General features: G+C 47.4%; 1 protein-coding gene across 1 annotated transcript in view; it reads left to right on the forward strand.

The window, feature by feature from the left end:
• The window catches only part of LOC105482063 (lysyl oxidase like 2), a 99,146-nt gene that overhangs the window by 31,780 nt on the left and 53,271 nt on the right, over positions 1-14,095 (forward strand). The window contains exon 3 of the mRNA XM_011741933.3: positions 5,619-5,794. Within this exon, the coding sequence (XP_011740235.3) occupies positions 5,619-5,794 (176 nt within the window). The remainder of the gene's footprint in view (positions 1-5,618; positions 5,795-14,095) is intronic.

The raw sequence follows: 14,095 nt of genomic DNA on the forward strand, positions 1-14,095 counted from the left end.
TGCTGTGATCACTGGATTGCGGGTCTCTGTTCAGATGGAGACACAAGAAGTTTACTAAAAGATGAAGGGAGCTGTGTGTGGGTACAGAGCAGGAAGGGTGAAATGGATATTGAAGGGTACAATCTCTGGTAATGAGAGACCATGGGACAGCGGCTGGAGCAGGATGGAGGACAGTCCCTGAGAGAGGAGGTATATCAACGAAGAGACCAGGAGTACTGGAAAGGCCATCTTTGTGGACATGGAATCCATCAAGGGTTTTAAAAGGAATAATGTCAAAGAGAGGACAGGAAGAAACAGGTGCCTGGAAAAAAAAAAAAAACAACAAGCAAACCCCGTCTTGTGTTCAAGGCTTTACGAGTTAAGCAGCTTACGTGAAGTGGTGCTTGGTTTATGACAGGAGAGACCTTTTACATCTAAATGTATTTGAATTTCACCAGCATCAGTCCAGATCTTTATCACTGGGTACATGGTGGGCACTTAGTAAATATTAGCTAATTGATTCATTTTGATTTGGCAGAATAGGAAAAAGAGTTGGCGAAACAGTTCTTGGTATAGTGAGTACAGAATGTGGCCAGCACCCAGGGCTTGCTCCGGTGGGGGTTAGGGGCTTTGTGTGCCGGTCACACTGTGGATAAGGCTGCCCCTCCAGGACCCCTCAAGCTCCTCGGAAGTTCAGGCTGGAGTAATGAAACCAGGGAGGGCACCAGGGACGTTCTGGGTTTTCTAGCCTGGCCTGTCCACAGATTGTTCTCCCAAAGCATCTCTGAGCTCAGGTAAACCGCAGGCCCTTCTAGGGAGTTCTGGAGGGAGCAGCTGTCCTGTTTCTCAATCCCTGGTCGAGGTTATAGCAGCTGAAGCTAAGGTGGTTGCTCTCCTTCACCTGTCTTCAGAATCAGGAGGCTAAGCCTATTCCCAGTCACATCCCTCGTTCTTTAGACCCGAGCAACGAAGCCAGCAATAACCACATTGTGACCCCACAGAGTTTTTTCTTTCCTTTTCTTTGAGACAGCGTCCTGCTTTATCACCCCGGCTGGAGTGCAGTGGTGGGATCTAGGCTCAGTGTAACCTTCGCCTCCCGAGTTCAAGTGATCCCCCCATCTCAGGCCCCCGAGTAGCCGGGATTACAGGTGTGCGCCACTAGGCCCAGCTGATTTTTTAAATTGTATTTTTAGTAGAGACAGGGTTTTGCCATGTTGGCCAGGCTGATCTCAAACTCCTGGCCTCAAGCGATCTTCCCACCTTGGCCTCCCAAAGTGCTAGGATTACAGGCGTGACCCACTGCACCCATTTGCAACCCCACAGATTCTAACTTGAATAGTTTCCATTGTCCTGGGCTCTGGCATTCCAGCTGAATTTCATTTATGATTTTTACTTTCCTAATGATCTGTTAACTTGTATATATATGTGTGTGTGTGTATATATATTTATATATATATATTTATCTCTTCTTTCATCCGGCATTGTAAGGAAAGAGTAAGATAAAATTTGGCTTCTATTGACTGGCTTTCTTGTGGTCCAAAGTTTGACTGTCATCTTGTGTCCCAAGGACACGGCTTTCCTGGCAGTTCTGAGGAGGCATCTACTGGATTGTACCTAGAACCACCCTGCTTTCCAGCAGGCAGACCCAGAAGCTGGTTGCATTGGAATCAGAGTAGTTAATAAGCACAAAACCTGTAGAAGAAAAAAAAAAAGGGCCCTTTGCAGTGGCTCATGACTGTAATCCCAGCACTTTGGGAGGCTGGGGCAGGTGGATCACTTGAGGTCAGGATTTTGAGACCAGCCTGGCCAACATGGTGAAATCCCGTCTCTACCAAAAAAATACAAAAATTAGCTGGGCATGGTGGCATGTGCCTTTGGTCCCAGCTACTTGGGAGGCTGAGGTGGGAGAATTGCTTAAACCTGGGAGGCGGAGGTTGCAGTGAGCTATGATTGCACCACTGCACTCCAGCCTGAGCGACAGAGTGAGACACTGTCTCAAAAAACAAAAAAAATTTTGTTATGAAATCAGGCCAAACGAGTATACCATGCATGGTGATGCTGTCTTGCACTAAGTACAAATTCACATTTCTACCATCTAAGTAGAAATTGACCAAGTATATGTGGAAGGGGTCCATGGAAAATTATGGGGGTCCATGGAAGATTCATAAGAGAGCAGCTCTTTGGGGCAGGCTCCGTAGGATCTCTGGTTTGCAGCTGTTCTCAGTTCCTTTGATGATGCACTGGTGGACTTCCAGGTCCTTAGCGAGGGGGGTTTCTCTCACTGCAGATGGAATAGGGTGACCCTGCTTTTCACCATCTCTGGCACTTCAGCAGCTTTGCGACAGAACGTTCCGCTTAGAATGTGGAGGGTCTTTTCCGTTGCTAGTACTTAGCAAGACAAACATTTGGTTTGTTGTTGAGACAGCAATCGATTAGGGAGTGTATGTTTCAGTGGAGTTTGACTGCTTGGAAACCAGGCCAAATTGAGAAGCCAGTTGGAAAACCTCAGCCCAGATGTTTTCAATTAGCTCTTTGTTCTCCACAATGGATCCAAGGTGCTGTCATTTGGGCCCTGACCAGCAACCGTGAGAACAGACACGTTTCAGCAGGGCCTGGACATCAGGAGACTGGCCCCGGGGTCCTTCTTGACCTTGAAGACCCTCTGTTTCTCTCCTTGGTTTCCTAATCTCTCCAATGGGAATGTTTTTGTTTGCTTTTCTCTTACATCATAGAAGCAGTAGAATGTATTGTTTTTCTGACGGACTGGAAGAAGGAAGGGGAAAAGGAGGTTGAAAGCGTACCAGGCACATACATTACCTCATTGAGTCTCCATGGCAACCTCTTTGCTCGGCATCATTAGTTTGGCTTTAGAAATGAGAAGCAGGTGTGGTGAGGCAGTTGCCCGCATCACACAGTGCCCCAGTGTGTGGCAGATAGAACTTGAACCCAGGTTTGTTTGACTATGTCTGCTGCTCCAGACTCCTAAAAGGAGCTGTGAGAAAAATGAGAGGTTTAGTTTTGTTTTCTTTCATTTTTTCAGCGACACTTATAAAAATCATTATTTGAAAACCCTCTAGTACTTTATGATTTTTTAAAAAATTATGGCAAGATGCGCATCACATAAAATTTACCACCTTAACTTTTTGGGGTTTTTTTTGGAGACAGGGTCTCACTGTCACCCAGGCTGGAGTGCAATGGCACAATCACAGCTCACTGCGGCCTCAACCTTCTGGGCTCAAGCAGTTCTCCCACCTCGGCCTCCTGAATAGCTAGGACTACAGGCATGCGCCACCATGCCCAGCTAAATGTTTTTATTTTTAGTAGAGACGAGGTCTCGCTATGTTGCCCAGGCTGGTCTCGGACTCCTGAGCTTGAAGGATCCTCCCGCCTTGGCCTCCTGAAGTGTTGAGATTACAGGCGTGAACTGTGTCCAGCCCGCCTTAAACATTTTTAAGTGTATAGTTCAGTAGTGTTAAGTATATTCACATTGTTGTGCAGCCATCATCACCGTCTATCTCCAGACTTTTCCATCTTGCAAAACTGAAACTCTGTACCGATTAAACAACCACACTCATTTCTTTCTCATCCCGGACCCTGGCAGCCACCACTCTACTTTCTGTTTCAATGAATTTGACTCTTCTAGATACCCCATATGATATTTGTCTTTTGGGACTGGCTTATTTCACCTAGCATCATGTCTTTATGAATCATCCATATTGCAGCGGGTTTCAGAGTTTCCTCCCTTTTGAAGGCTGACTAATATTCCATTGTATGGATAGACCACATTTTGTTGATGGATACCTGGGTTGCTCCCACCTCTTGGCTATTGTGAATAATGCTGTTATGAACACAGGTGTGCAGATACCTGTTAGAGACGCTGTTTTCAATTCTTTTGCTAGATCATATGGTAATTTTACTTTTAATTTTTTAAGGAAATACCATACTGTTTTCTATAGCACCTGTACCATTTTGCGTTCTCATTGACAGTGCACAAGGGTTCCAGTTTCCACAACCTTGCCAGCACTGTCATTTTCTGTTTTTTTGGTTTTGTTTTGTTTTTTTGGGGTTTTTTGTTGTTGTTGTTTCTTTTTGTTTTTTTGTTTTTTGAGACAGAGTCTTGCTCTGTTGCCGGACTGGAGTGCAGTGTTGTGATCTCAGCTCACTGCAACCTCTGTCTCCCAGGCTCAAGCCATTCCCCTGCCTCAGCCTTCTGAGTAGCTGGGATTATAGGCGTGTGCCACCACGCCCGGCTAATTTTTTGTATTTTAGTAGAGACAGGGTTTCACCATGTTGGCCAGGATGGTCTCAATCTCCTGACCTCGTGATCCACCCGCCTCGGCCTCCCAGAGTGCTGGGATTACAGGTGTGAGCCACTGCGCCCGGCCCATTTTCTGTTGTTTTGATAGTAGCCATCCTAGGGGTGTGAAGTAGTGCTTCACTGTGGTTCACCCTCTAGGACTTTGCATGCTGAATTCTCTACTTAGTGCAAGTGAGAAAAAAAACAGGAGGTAAGCGGAGTCCCATGGTGGCCTTCTGGAACATGATGAGGTGGTTCCATGGGCCAGTCTGGCTGGGCTGTCTCTGAGCCAGTGATGGGAAACATTGAGAAGTAAGAGGAGCTGAATAGGAAGTCAAGGCCCAGGCTTCTGGGCTCAAGGGGTGATAGGATAATCATGCCACCTCATCCTCTAGGTATTGGAAGACCAAGGAGATACTACATGTGAAAATGCCTTAAAAACCTCAAACCAGGCCGGGCACAGTGGCTCATGCCTGTAGTCCCAGCACTTTGGGAGGCCAAGGCAGGCAGATCACGAGATCAGGAGATTGAGACCATCCTGGCCAACATGGTGAAACCCCGTCTCCACTAAAATACAAAAAATAAGCTGGACGTGGTGGCGCACACCTGTAGTCCCAGCTGCTTCGGAGGCTGAGGCAGAATCACTAGAACCCAGGAGGCAGAGGTTGCAGTGAACCGAGATCACCCCACTGCACTCCAGCCTGGAGACAGAGCCAGACTCTGTGTCAAACAACCACCACCACCACAACAAAAAACCCAAATCTTCAGTGGCAGGAGAGTTTAGTTCCTCCCTGAAGGGTCAGAGTTCAGCCTCTGCTACAGATAGAAGGTGAGACTGGCTTGTGCCATAGTCAGTGCCACTAAGACATCATCATCATCACTATTTTTTAGTAACTATGGCCAGCAATGGACTAGGCACATGCTTCGTAGTATCTCTGATCTGCACGCAGCTGTGCAGCTGAAGTGTCATTGTTAGTCCCACTTTACTGATAAGAAAAAGGGCCCTTGACCCTGGCTGAACGAGAGCTCAAACCCGGCTTGGTACCCAAAGCCCCATTCTTTCCACTATCTCATGTGACCTCTGGGCTTAAATCTAATTTCTATCCTAATCATGTTCAACCTTCCACATCCCCAAATCACATCAGCTGCTTACTGTGGTGTGGGAATCCAGGTGGTCTTGAGCTACGTGCAGTATCTTAATATAATAAAAATTAATTGATGGCCACACACAGCTGCCAAAATTAGAGAAAAATTCTCTTTCCATGTAAGACACTGGTGTCCCTCAAAGACTCAGACCTGCATTGACGCATCTCTTGGTTTCTCTCCTCTCTGCTTCCTTCAGGGCCCATCTGGTTGGACAATCTCCACTGTACTGGCAATGAGGCGACCCTTGCAGCATGCACCTCCAATGGCTGGGGCGTCACCGACTGCAAGCACACGGAGGACGTCGGTGTGGTGTGCAGCGACAAAAGGATTCCTGGGTTCAAATTTGACAATTCGTTGATCAACCAGATAGAGGCAAGTCATGTGCTTTTGATGTCTCCGTCATGCAAACATTTTTCTTCTTCCATGTGACTCGCTTTTTGTGTATTGATTTCAGGAAGTGTGTGTGAGCAGGAAGGAGGGTACCTAACCCAATGGGATTAGATGCAAGGGCAGTTTAGGGAAGGATTTGTGGAGAAGGGAATCCCATCCATGGGGAAAGGGCATTTCCAGGCACAAGGAACAGCATGGACAGAGGCACAGAGGTGGGAAGGCTGATCTCAGGGAGCATGATCTCAGGGAGAGTGCATCTGGGAGTAGAGTTAACTGAAGCTGGAAAGACGGGCATGAAACACCTCCTGTGCCATATTCAGGAGCTTGCCCTTTGGGTAGGAAAATGTATTAGTTATCAATTGCTGCATAACAAATTGCCCCCAGATTTTGCAGCTGAAAACAATGAATCTTCATTATCTCACACGGTTTCTGAGAGTCAGGAATTGAGGAGCGGCTTAGCTTCTTGATTCTGCTCAGGGTCTGTCATGGAATTGCACGCAGGCTATCAGTGGGGGCTGGAAGGTCCCCTCCCACACAGGCTGGTATGGTTGTTGGCAGGCTGTGGTTCCTTGCTAGCTGTAGACTGCAGCCCTCTGTTCCTCTCTATGTGGCCTCTTGGTAGGCTGCCTGAGTGGCCTCAGGACATGGTGGTCATCTTCCCTCACAGTGAGTGAGGCAAAGGAGAGTGAGAGAAAGAGCACAGGATGGAAGTCATGTTTCATAACTTAATCTTGGAAGTGATAGGCCATCATTTCACTGTATTCTATGGATCACACAGACTAACCCTGGTAGAGAGTGGGAGGAGATTACACAAACGTGAGACACCAGGTAGGGTTGCTGGGGCCATCTTGAAAGCTGGCTACCACTGGCCAATGTAGCTGAGGATTGGAATCACTTTTTTTAATTAATTAATCTTTTTTTTTTTTTTTGACATGTAGTCTCGCTCTGTCGCCCAGGCAAGGAGTGCAGTGGGGCGATCTCGGCTCACTGCAAGCTCTGCCTCCCGGATTCACGCTATTCTCCTGCCTCAGCCTCCCAAGTAGCTAGGACTACAGGCGCCCGCCACCACACCGGGCTATTTTTTTGTATTTTTAGTAGAGATAGGGTTTCACCATGTTGGCCAGGATGGTCTCAATCTCTTGACCTCGTGATCCACCCACCTCGGCCTCCCAAAGCGCTGGGATTACAGGTGTGAGCCACCGCTCCCGGCCTGGAATCACTTTAAAAATGCAGGTACTGGGCTGGGCGCAGTGGCTTACGCCTGTAATCCCAGCACTTTGGGAGGCTGAGGCGGGCGGATCACGAGGTCAGGACATTAAGACCATCCTGGCTAACACGGTGAAACCCCGTCTCTACTAAACACGCGCACACACACACACACACACAAATTAGCTGGGCGTGGTGGCGGGTGCCTTTAGTCCCAGCTACTCAGGAGGCTGAAGCAGGAGAATGGCATGAACCCGGGAGGCGGAGCTTGCAGTGAGCCGAGATCACGCCACTGCACTCTGGCCTGGGCGACAGAGTGAGACTCCGTCTCAAACAAACAAACAAAAAAAATGGAGGTACTGGGGCCTCCCACTGACCTGCTGGCTCAAAATCTCCTGCTATGGGACCAGTTTATTTTTCTTTAAGCAGCCCCAGATGATTCTGATGTTGCCAGACTGATCATTTCAGCATTTGAAAGTCTACATTTATGGCTAAATTTCAGGGTTAGCTTTCCAGCAAATTCTTTACCGAAACAATTAAATTAACAAACATTTATTACATGACTCTTATTTGCAACATATGTGGGAATTAGGGCAGGAGGAGTTGGCAGCTAACACTCCTGTCCTCAAGGAACATGTCGGATGCCACCTCCAAGGAATTGTGGGATCTGCCCCAAATCCAGGTCAAGGAACCTTCGGTGTGCTTCAGCCTCCAACTGACCCCAGCACTAATGCAGAAGAAAGGTGACTTGAAATTGCCCTACTTGGGCTCCAGAGGAAGTTCTGCCAAGACTGTGGCCTTTACTGTCACGGCTCACACAGTCCTTCTCTCTCCATATATGTTCCCAAGTGTGCTGGGAATTTGTCCAGCCCTGTAGTATAGCATGGAAAAGGATTTCCAGGCTTCTGTCAGCTGTGGAGGAGGCTGCTTCTGGTCGACACCTGTCAAATGCTGCTATTTTATTGAAGATAACTGGAGAGATTGTGATGGAGTTGATGTACTTTCTTCAGTCTTCCAGTCACTAATGACAGCTTTGCTTTCTTTACCATGAAGTTTATGATCTGACAGTTGGGCTCGTCCAACCCAGTTTCACAAAATTTTCCATCTCCATTCCTTATAACCTCATGAGCAATAATTGGCCCCCACTTATGTGTATCTTATCTCTCTCATGAGATTGGAAGCTCCCAGAGGGCAGGGGCTATATCTTATGCATCATTGTATCCAACAGATAAATTCTAGGTACCTAATGGGAACAATGTCTCCAACTTCCAAATTTTCTTCTCCCCAGAAATGCAAGCCAGAAATTGTTATCCCCTTAGGTGGAGAATCTCCCAGGATAAAATATAAGCTAAACAGCAATGAGAAGCACATGGAAGCAAATAATTTCTTCACAGCTTGTCCTGCCTAATCAGACCATGAGCTGATTTGTAACATCTTGGATGGGCTTCTGTTCAACCTAGAACCTCAGGTTAATCTACCTGGAGTGTCCAGTGAAGACCCAGGCTTCTTGGCATAAGAAAGTCATTGATGACTTGAATTAAAAAAAAAAAAAAAAAAAAAAAAAAAGGACAGGCCAAAACATCAGTGAGCTTTGTGTCGAGAAAATGAGAAGGTTCATCTGGCATTAGAAAAAAAAAGATTTTGGAAAAAGGACTCTGAGTGGCACTTCATTAGATAAATGTTTGTTGAATACCTACTAAGTGCCAGTTCCAATGCTTAGCAATTCCAGGGCGAAATAAGATGGGTCATATCAAAAGAAGAGCTTTCATGGGGTGGAATAAACATAGAAAAGACTGAAAATGGCCGGGTGTGGTAGCTCATGCCTGTAATCCCAGCATTTTGGGAGGCCAAGGCGGGTGGATCACCTGAGGTCAGGAGTTCGAGACCAGCCTGGCTAACATGGTAAAATCCCATCTCTACTAAAAATACAAAAATTAGCCAGGCATGGTGGCAGGTGCCTATAATCTCAGCTACTCAGGAGGCTGAGGCAGGAGAATTGCTGGAACCTGGGAGGTGGAGGTTGCAGTGAGCCGAGATCGCACCATTGCACTCCAGCCTGAGCTGACAACAGCAAGACTCCATCTCAAAAAAAAAAAAAAAAAAAAAAAGACTGAAAAAAAAATATGTCGGAGACAACTTTCTTATTCTGGAAGGGCTGAGATTCCATGATGGGAAAGCTTAGCCCCTACCTTTCTTCAGGGCATTTGTTGGGTACCTGCTGGTTTGGGATACCAGTAGAGAAAGAAAACATGGCCCTTGTCCTCCAGCCCTTAGAACCTATAAGACAAGATGTACACCTTGGAGAAAGCTGGGGATCCTTCCAAGGCAAGGAGCATGGACCCTAACGAATCTCCGGAAACCCACAGAGGCAACCTATGGAGACGTCTGGCTTAAAGAGCCAGGTGACATCCACAGCCTTACACACTCTGCATTTTCCTAGAAGGCCTCCCTTTTGCTGTCAGATAGATCTGGCTGGTGCCCACAAGCCAGGGGGAAGCTTTCTGGCCCAACCACAGAGACTGAGGGAACTTTCATTGATGACCAGTCCCCTGCAACTTCTTCCCTTTGGTAGCCACTGAAAGTAGGTCATGAAAGGGCCTAGACTTCAGGATGTCTGGGGAGAACCTCCGTGAGTTGCCAGAAGGTTCTTGCATCCAGGGCTTTGTGGCTGAGGCTCATGCTTACTGGCAGTGCTGGCCTGATGAGTGGAGAACTGCCTGGACCACCTACACGGGATATTTATGGGATGCTGAGACATTTCTCCAAAATACCTTCTGGAATGGCCTGTGTTGGTAGCTGAAGTCATAGGATCATTCCTCTCAGCTAAAGAAATGCCTGCTATTAAATTTTTGTGGATAAGAAGAAGAGACATAGCTTTGGTGGACATGCAGTTGGGTGAGGTCATGAACACACTGACTAATGATACCCAGGGTAAACTGCTGACTAATTTGTGTAAACAGAGTGGATGGTCTCTGATGGCGAGCGCTAGGGCTCTGCTCCGGCCTCCCCATCATGTATCAGGAATGTTCATGGAAATTAAAAGGAATACTGATAAAATCTATGGGAGATACAAAACTAGGAGAGATTGCTGGAGTATAAAATTATGGAATGAACTTTCAGAAAAACTGTTGTAGGTTGAAATAATGGGCCCAAGCTGTAACATACTAGGGATGAATAGAAGGGTCTATATCAAAGTCCATGGGGGAAAAAAAGTCCCAGGAGTGCAGACTTTAGGGAGAGTAACTAAAAAATCATTGATCTTTTTTTTTTTAAAAAAGGCGTCTTTTGGGCCGGGCGCGGTGGCTCAAGCCTGTAATCCCATCACTTTGGGAGGCCGAGACAGGCAGATCACGAGGTCAGGAGATCGAGACCATCCTGGCTAACATGGTGAAACCCCGTCTCTACTAAAAAAATACAAAAAACTAGCCGGGCAAGGTGGCGGGCGCCTGTAGTCCCAGCTACTTGGGAGGCTGAGGCAGGAGAATGGCATAAACCCAGGAGGTGGAGCTTGCAGTGAGCTGAGATCCGGCCACTGCACTCCAGCCTGGGCAACAGAGCGAGACTCCGTCTCAAAAAAAAAAAAAAAGGCATGTTGTGGTGGCTCACACCTGTAATCCCAGCACTTTGGGTGGCAGAGGTGGTCAGATTGCTTGAGCCCAGGAGTTTGAGACCAGCCTGGGCAATATGGCGAGACCGCGTCTCTACCAAATTAAAAAAATTAACCTGACATGGTAGCATGCGCCTGTGGTCCCAGCTACCTGGGAGGCTGAGGTGGAAGGATTGATTGACCCTAGGAGGTGGAGGCTGCAGTGAGCAATGATGGTGCCACTGCATTCCAGCCTGGGTGACAGAGCGAGACCCTATCTCAAAAAAAAAAAAAAAAAGAACAAATCTCTGAGGCAGCAGTGGTTGACAAAAAGCTCGGTATCAGCCAAGAGTGTGGTAGGGCTGCTGGAAAAAAAAAAAAAAAAAAAAAGTTAATGTCAACTACTTTACAGATAGAAGAATTATTTCCCTAAGCTCTTTGCCTTTTGGACCAGTCGCTAACTGCAGGGTTCAGTTCTGGATCCAGATCTTAACCAGGTCACCAGGGAAAAGGCCAGCAGGATGGAGACAAATCTGGAAACCATATCACGAGGAACTGAAGTTTTTTGTCAAGAAAAGAGATATGGGGGGAGATGGTTCTTTTCAAATACTTGAACTACTACCATGCAGAAGAATGTTTAGAATGTATTCCAACTCCCAGCCGGAAGCAGTGGCTCATGCTTGTAATCCCAGCACTTTGGGAGGCCGAGGCAGACAAATCATGTGAGGTCAGGAGTTCAAGACCAGCCTGGCCAACATGGTGAAACCCTGTCTCTACTGAAAATACAAAATTAGCTGGGTGTGGTGGCGGGCGCCTGTAATCCCAGCTACTTGGGAGGCTGAGGTTGAACCCGGGGAGGGGGAGGTTGCAATGAGCCGACATGGTGCCATTGCACTCCAGCCTGGGCAACAAGAGCAAAACTCTGTCTCAAAAAAAAAAAGAATGTATTCCAACTCCCAGAGCCAAAGCGGAGGGGAGCATGATGGGAGATAGATCTTAGGCTCACTGGAAGCCCCACAGTAGGTAGCTCTACCCAAAGTTAGTGGTGAGTGTCACGCGCGTCCGTGTGAAGAGACCACCAAACAGGCTTTGTGTGAGCAACATGGCTGTTTATTTCACCTGGGTGCAGGTGGGCTGAGTCGGAAAAGAGAGTCAGCGAAGGGAGATAAGGGTGGGGCCGTTTTATAGGATTTCGGTAGGTAAAGGAAAATTACAGTCAAAGGGGGGTTGTTCTCTGGCGGGCAGGAGTGGGGGTTACAAGGTGCTCAATGGGGGAGCTTTTTGAGCCAGGATGAGCCAGGAAAAGGACTTTCACAAGGTAATGTCATTGCTTAAGGCAGGGACCGGTCATTTTCACTTCTTTTGTGGTAGAATGTCATCAGTTAAGGCGGGGCAGGGCATTTGTACTTCTTTTGTGATTCTTCAGTTACTTCAGGCCATCTGAGCTTATACGTGCAAGTCACAGGGGATGCAATGGCTTGGCTTGGGCTCGGAGGCCTGACAGTGAGCTCCTTGTCGGTGGAGGAATTCAAGCATGAACTGGACAACACCTGCCAGGAATATTGTGGTCGATTGCCTACATGGGGAGGGAAGTGGGATTAAGTGATTGCCAAGTTTCAAGACCCTATTACTCAGTGTCTGGGAAAATGCACTCATCCCACATAGTGTGTGCCTAGCTGGATATTGACACTGCGTACCATGTGTAAATTGGCATCATGTGTGTGTGAGAACATAGAGAGAGAAGGGATGCCAACCAGCATGTGTATTGTGTGCTTGGGTTCTCTGTTTGCCTTTTCTGCAGCCCCTAATGGCCTTGACCGTGAAACCAGGTACAGACTTTTCACTCTTCATATCAAAGTGTGAGAGTTAAAGCCCTCCTTCGAATTCCCCCAGTTTGGAAGGGGCAAATTGAAAAGTGGCCAGGAACGAAATGTCAGTGAATGATTTCTCTGTGTTTTGCGACCCCAGTCGTAGACCACTGGGCTAAAGAATGTGATGAGGGCCTCTGCGTCCCTTCCCATGCCTACTCTGCAGGGGCGTGGGCTGGGCTCTGTAACATTCACCCTCATTAACCCCTGGAGATTGGGGACAGGTTACAGATCATTACAGATGACCCTCACAACCCATGCTTCCTCCAGAGTGCACTGGAATTCCCAAAGCAGAGAATGGAAGAAAACTGCATCAGTCTAGACCAAGTTCATCCTACTCTGGAATGCCAGAGGCATGAGTCACTGAGCCCTGGAGGCTGGCTGATGGAATTTCACTTAATGAGCAAACTGTGCTTCCCTGGACTCCTACAGCTGCTTGCAGCATCCTTGGGAGCTCCTGATTGTAAAATCCCCTCTAGAGGAGGAAAAAAAAATCACACCTTCTTCACATAAGTGACCCCACCAAGGGAAAGTTCACAGGTTTGTACCCTAACCTGCCTTTTGACCAGCATCCAGAACAACAGGGCAAGTGTCGAGCGAGTTGAATTCAATCCCTTCCAGCTGTGACGGTCTGTAGTTCAGTGGCAATGGTTTCTCCATCAGAATGACGTAGTGTGCATTCATCATTTACAAGGTAGTTTTAAATATTCTGTAGGGGAAAAAATTCAGATGATTTCTGTAAAAGTGCTTTGCAGACTCTAAAAGTGCTGCCCTGGGTTAGTCCTACCACTGAATCCCCAGCCTTGGTTCATTTCATCCAGGAAATTAACCAGGCAGGTTCTCAGTTTTCCCCTTTTCTGACACAGGCTGTGCCGTCATATCTTATTGTATATTCTCAGTTTTGGACTCCAGAATTGAAGGCAGAACCCCTGGGTTCCAGTCCCAGTGGAGACTGGAACTCACAGCTATATATCCAGTGACTGACCCTTCTTGGGCCTCTGGATACTGTCCTACAAAACAGAAGTTTGTCTGGATATAAAGAAAATCAGTTTTAGGTCAATCCTCAAATCTTTCTTAAAAGGAGGTAAGTAGGAGCAAATAAGCAAATGTGAAATACTCTTGGCTCCAAATGAACAGATCTCTTTTAAACCTGGAAAACAGAGCCCAAACCAAACCTCCCAGGATTTCAGAGCCTCTTAAATGGAGAGGCTTTGTTTCCTGCCTGTGGCGGGTAGACTGGTTGGAAAAAGCATTAGATAAGGAAAGATGACAAATCCAGATGCCCTGCTGAGTAAACCTCTGCTCCCCGGCTGCTCTGCACGTTGCCCTGTCATGTGCTCTCACAGGAAGCCTCGTGGCTGGGCTGTGTGTCGCTAATCAGGAAACGTTTTGGTCTTTTTTCTTTACCCCACCCCACCCCACCCCACCCCACCTTCTTCCTTACCCATCCTTTAAAGGCTCTTTTGCAAAAAGCAATTCCATTGCCGGAACTGATTGGAAAATCCCCAGGCTGTGAGATAGATTTAGGTGTTGCCTATCCCCTGAGTGACCTCCAAGCCTCAGTTTCCCATTTGTGAAAGTGGGCAGCGCAGGAGGTCTGGAGGGGCCAACAGAGGGACGATG

This window comes from Macaca nemestrina, chromosome 8 (assembly GCF_043159975.1).
Source record: "Macaca nemestrina isolate mMacNem1 chromosome 8, mMacNem.hap1, whole genome shotgun sequence".
NCBI classification, from domain to species: domain Eukaryota; kingdom Metazoa; phylum Chordata; class Mammalia; order Primates; family Cercopithecidae; genus Macaca; species Macaca nemestrina.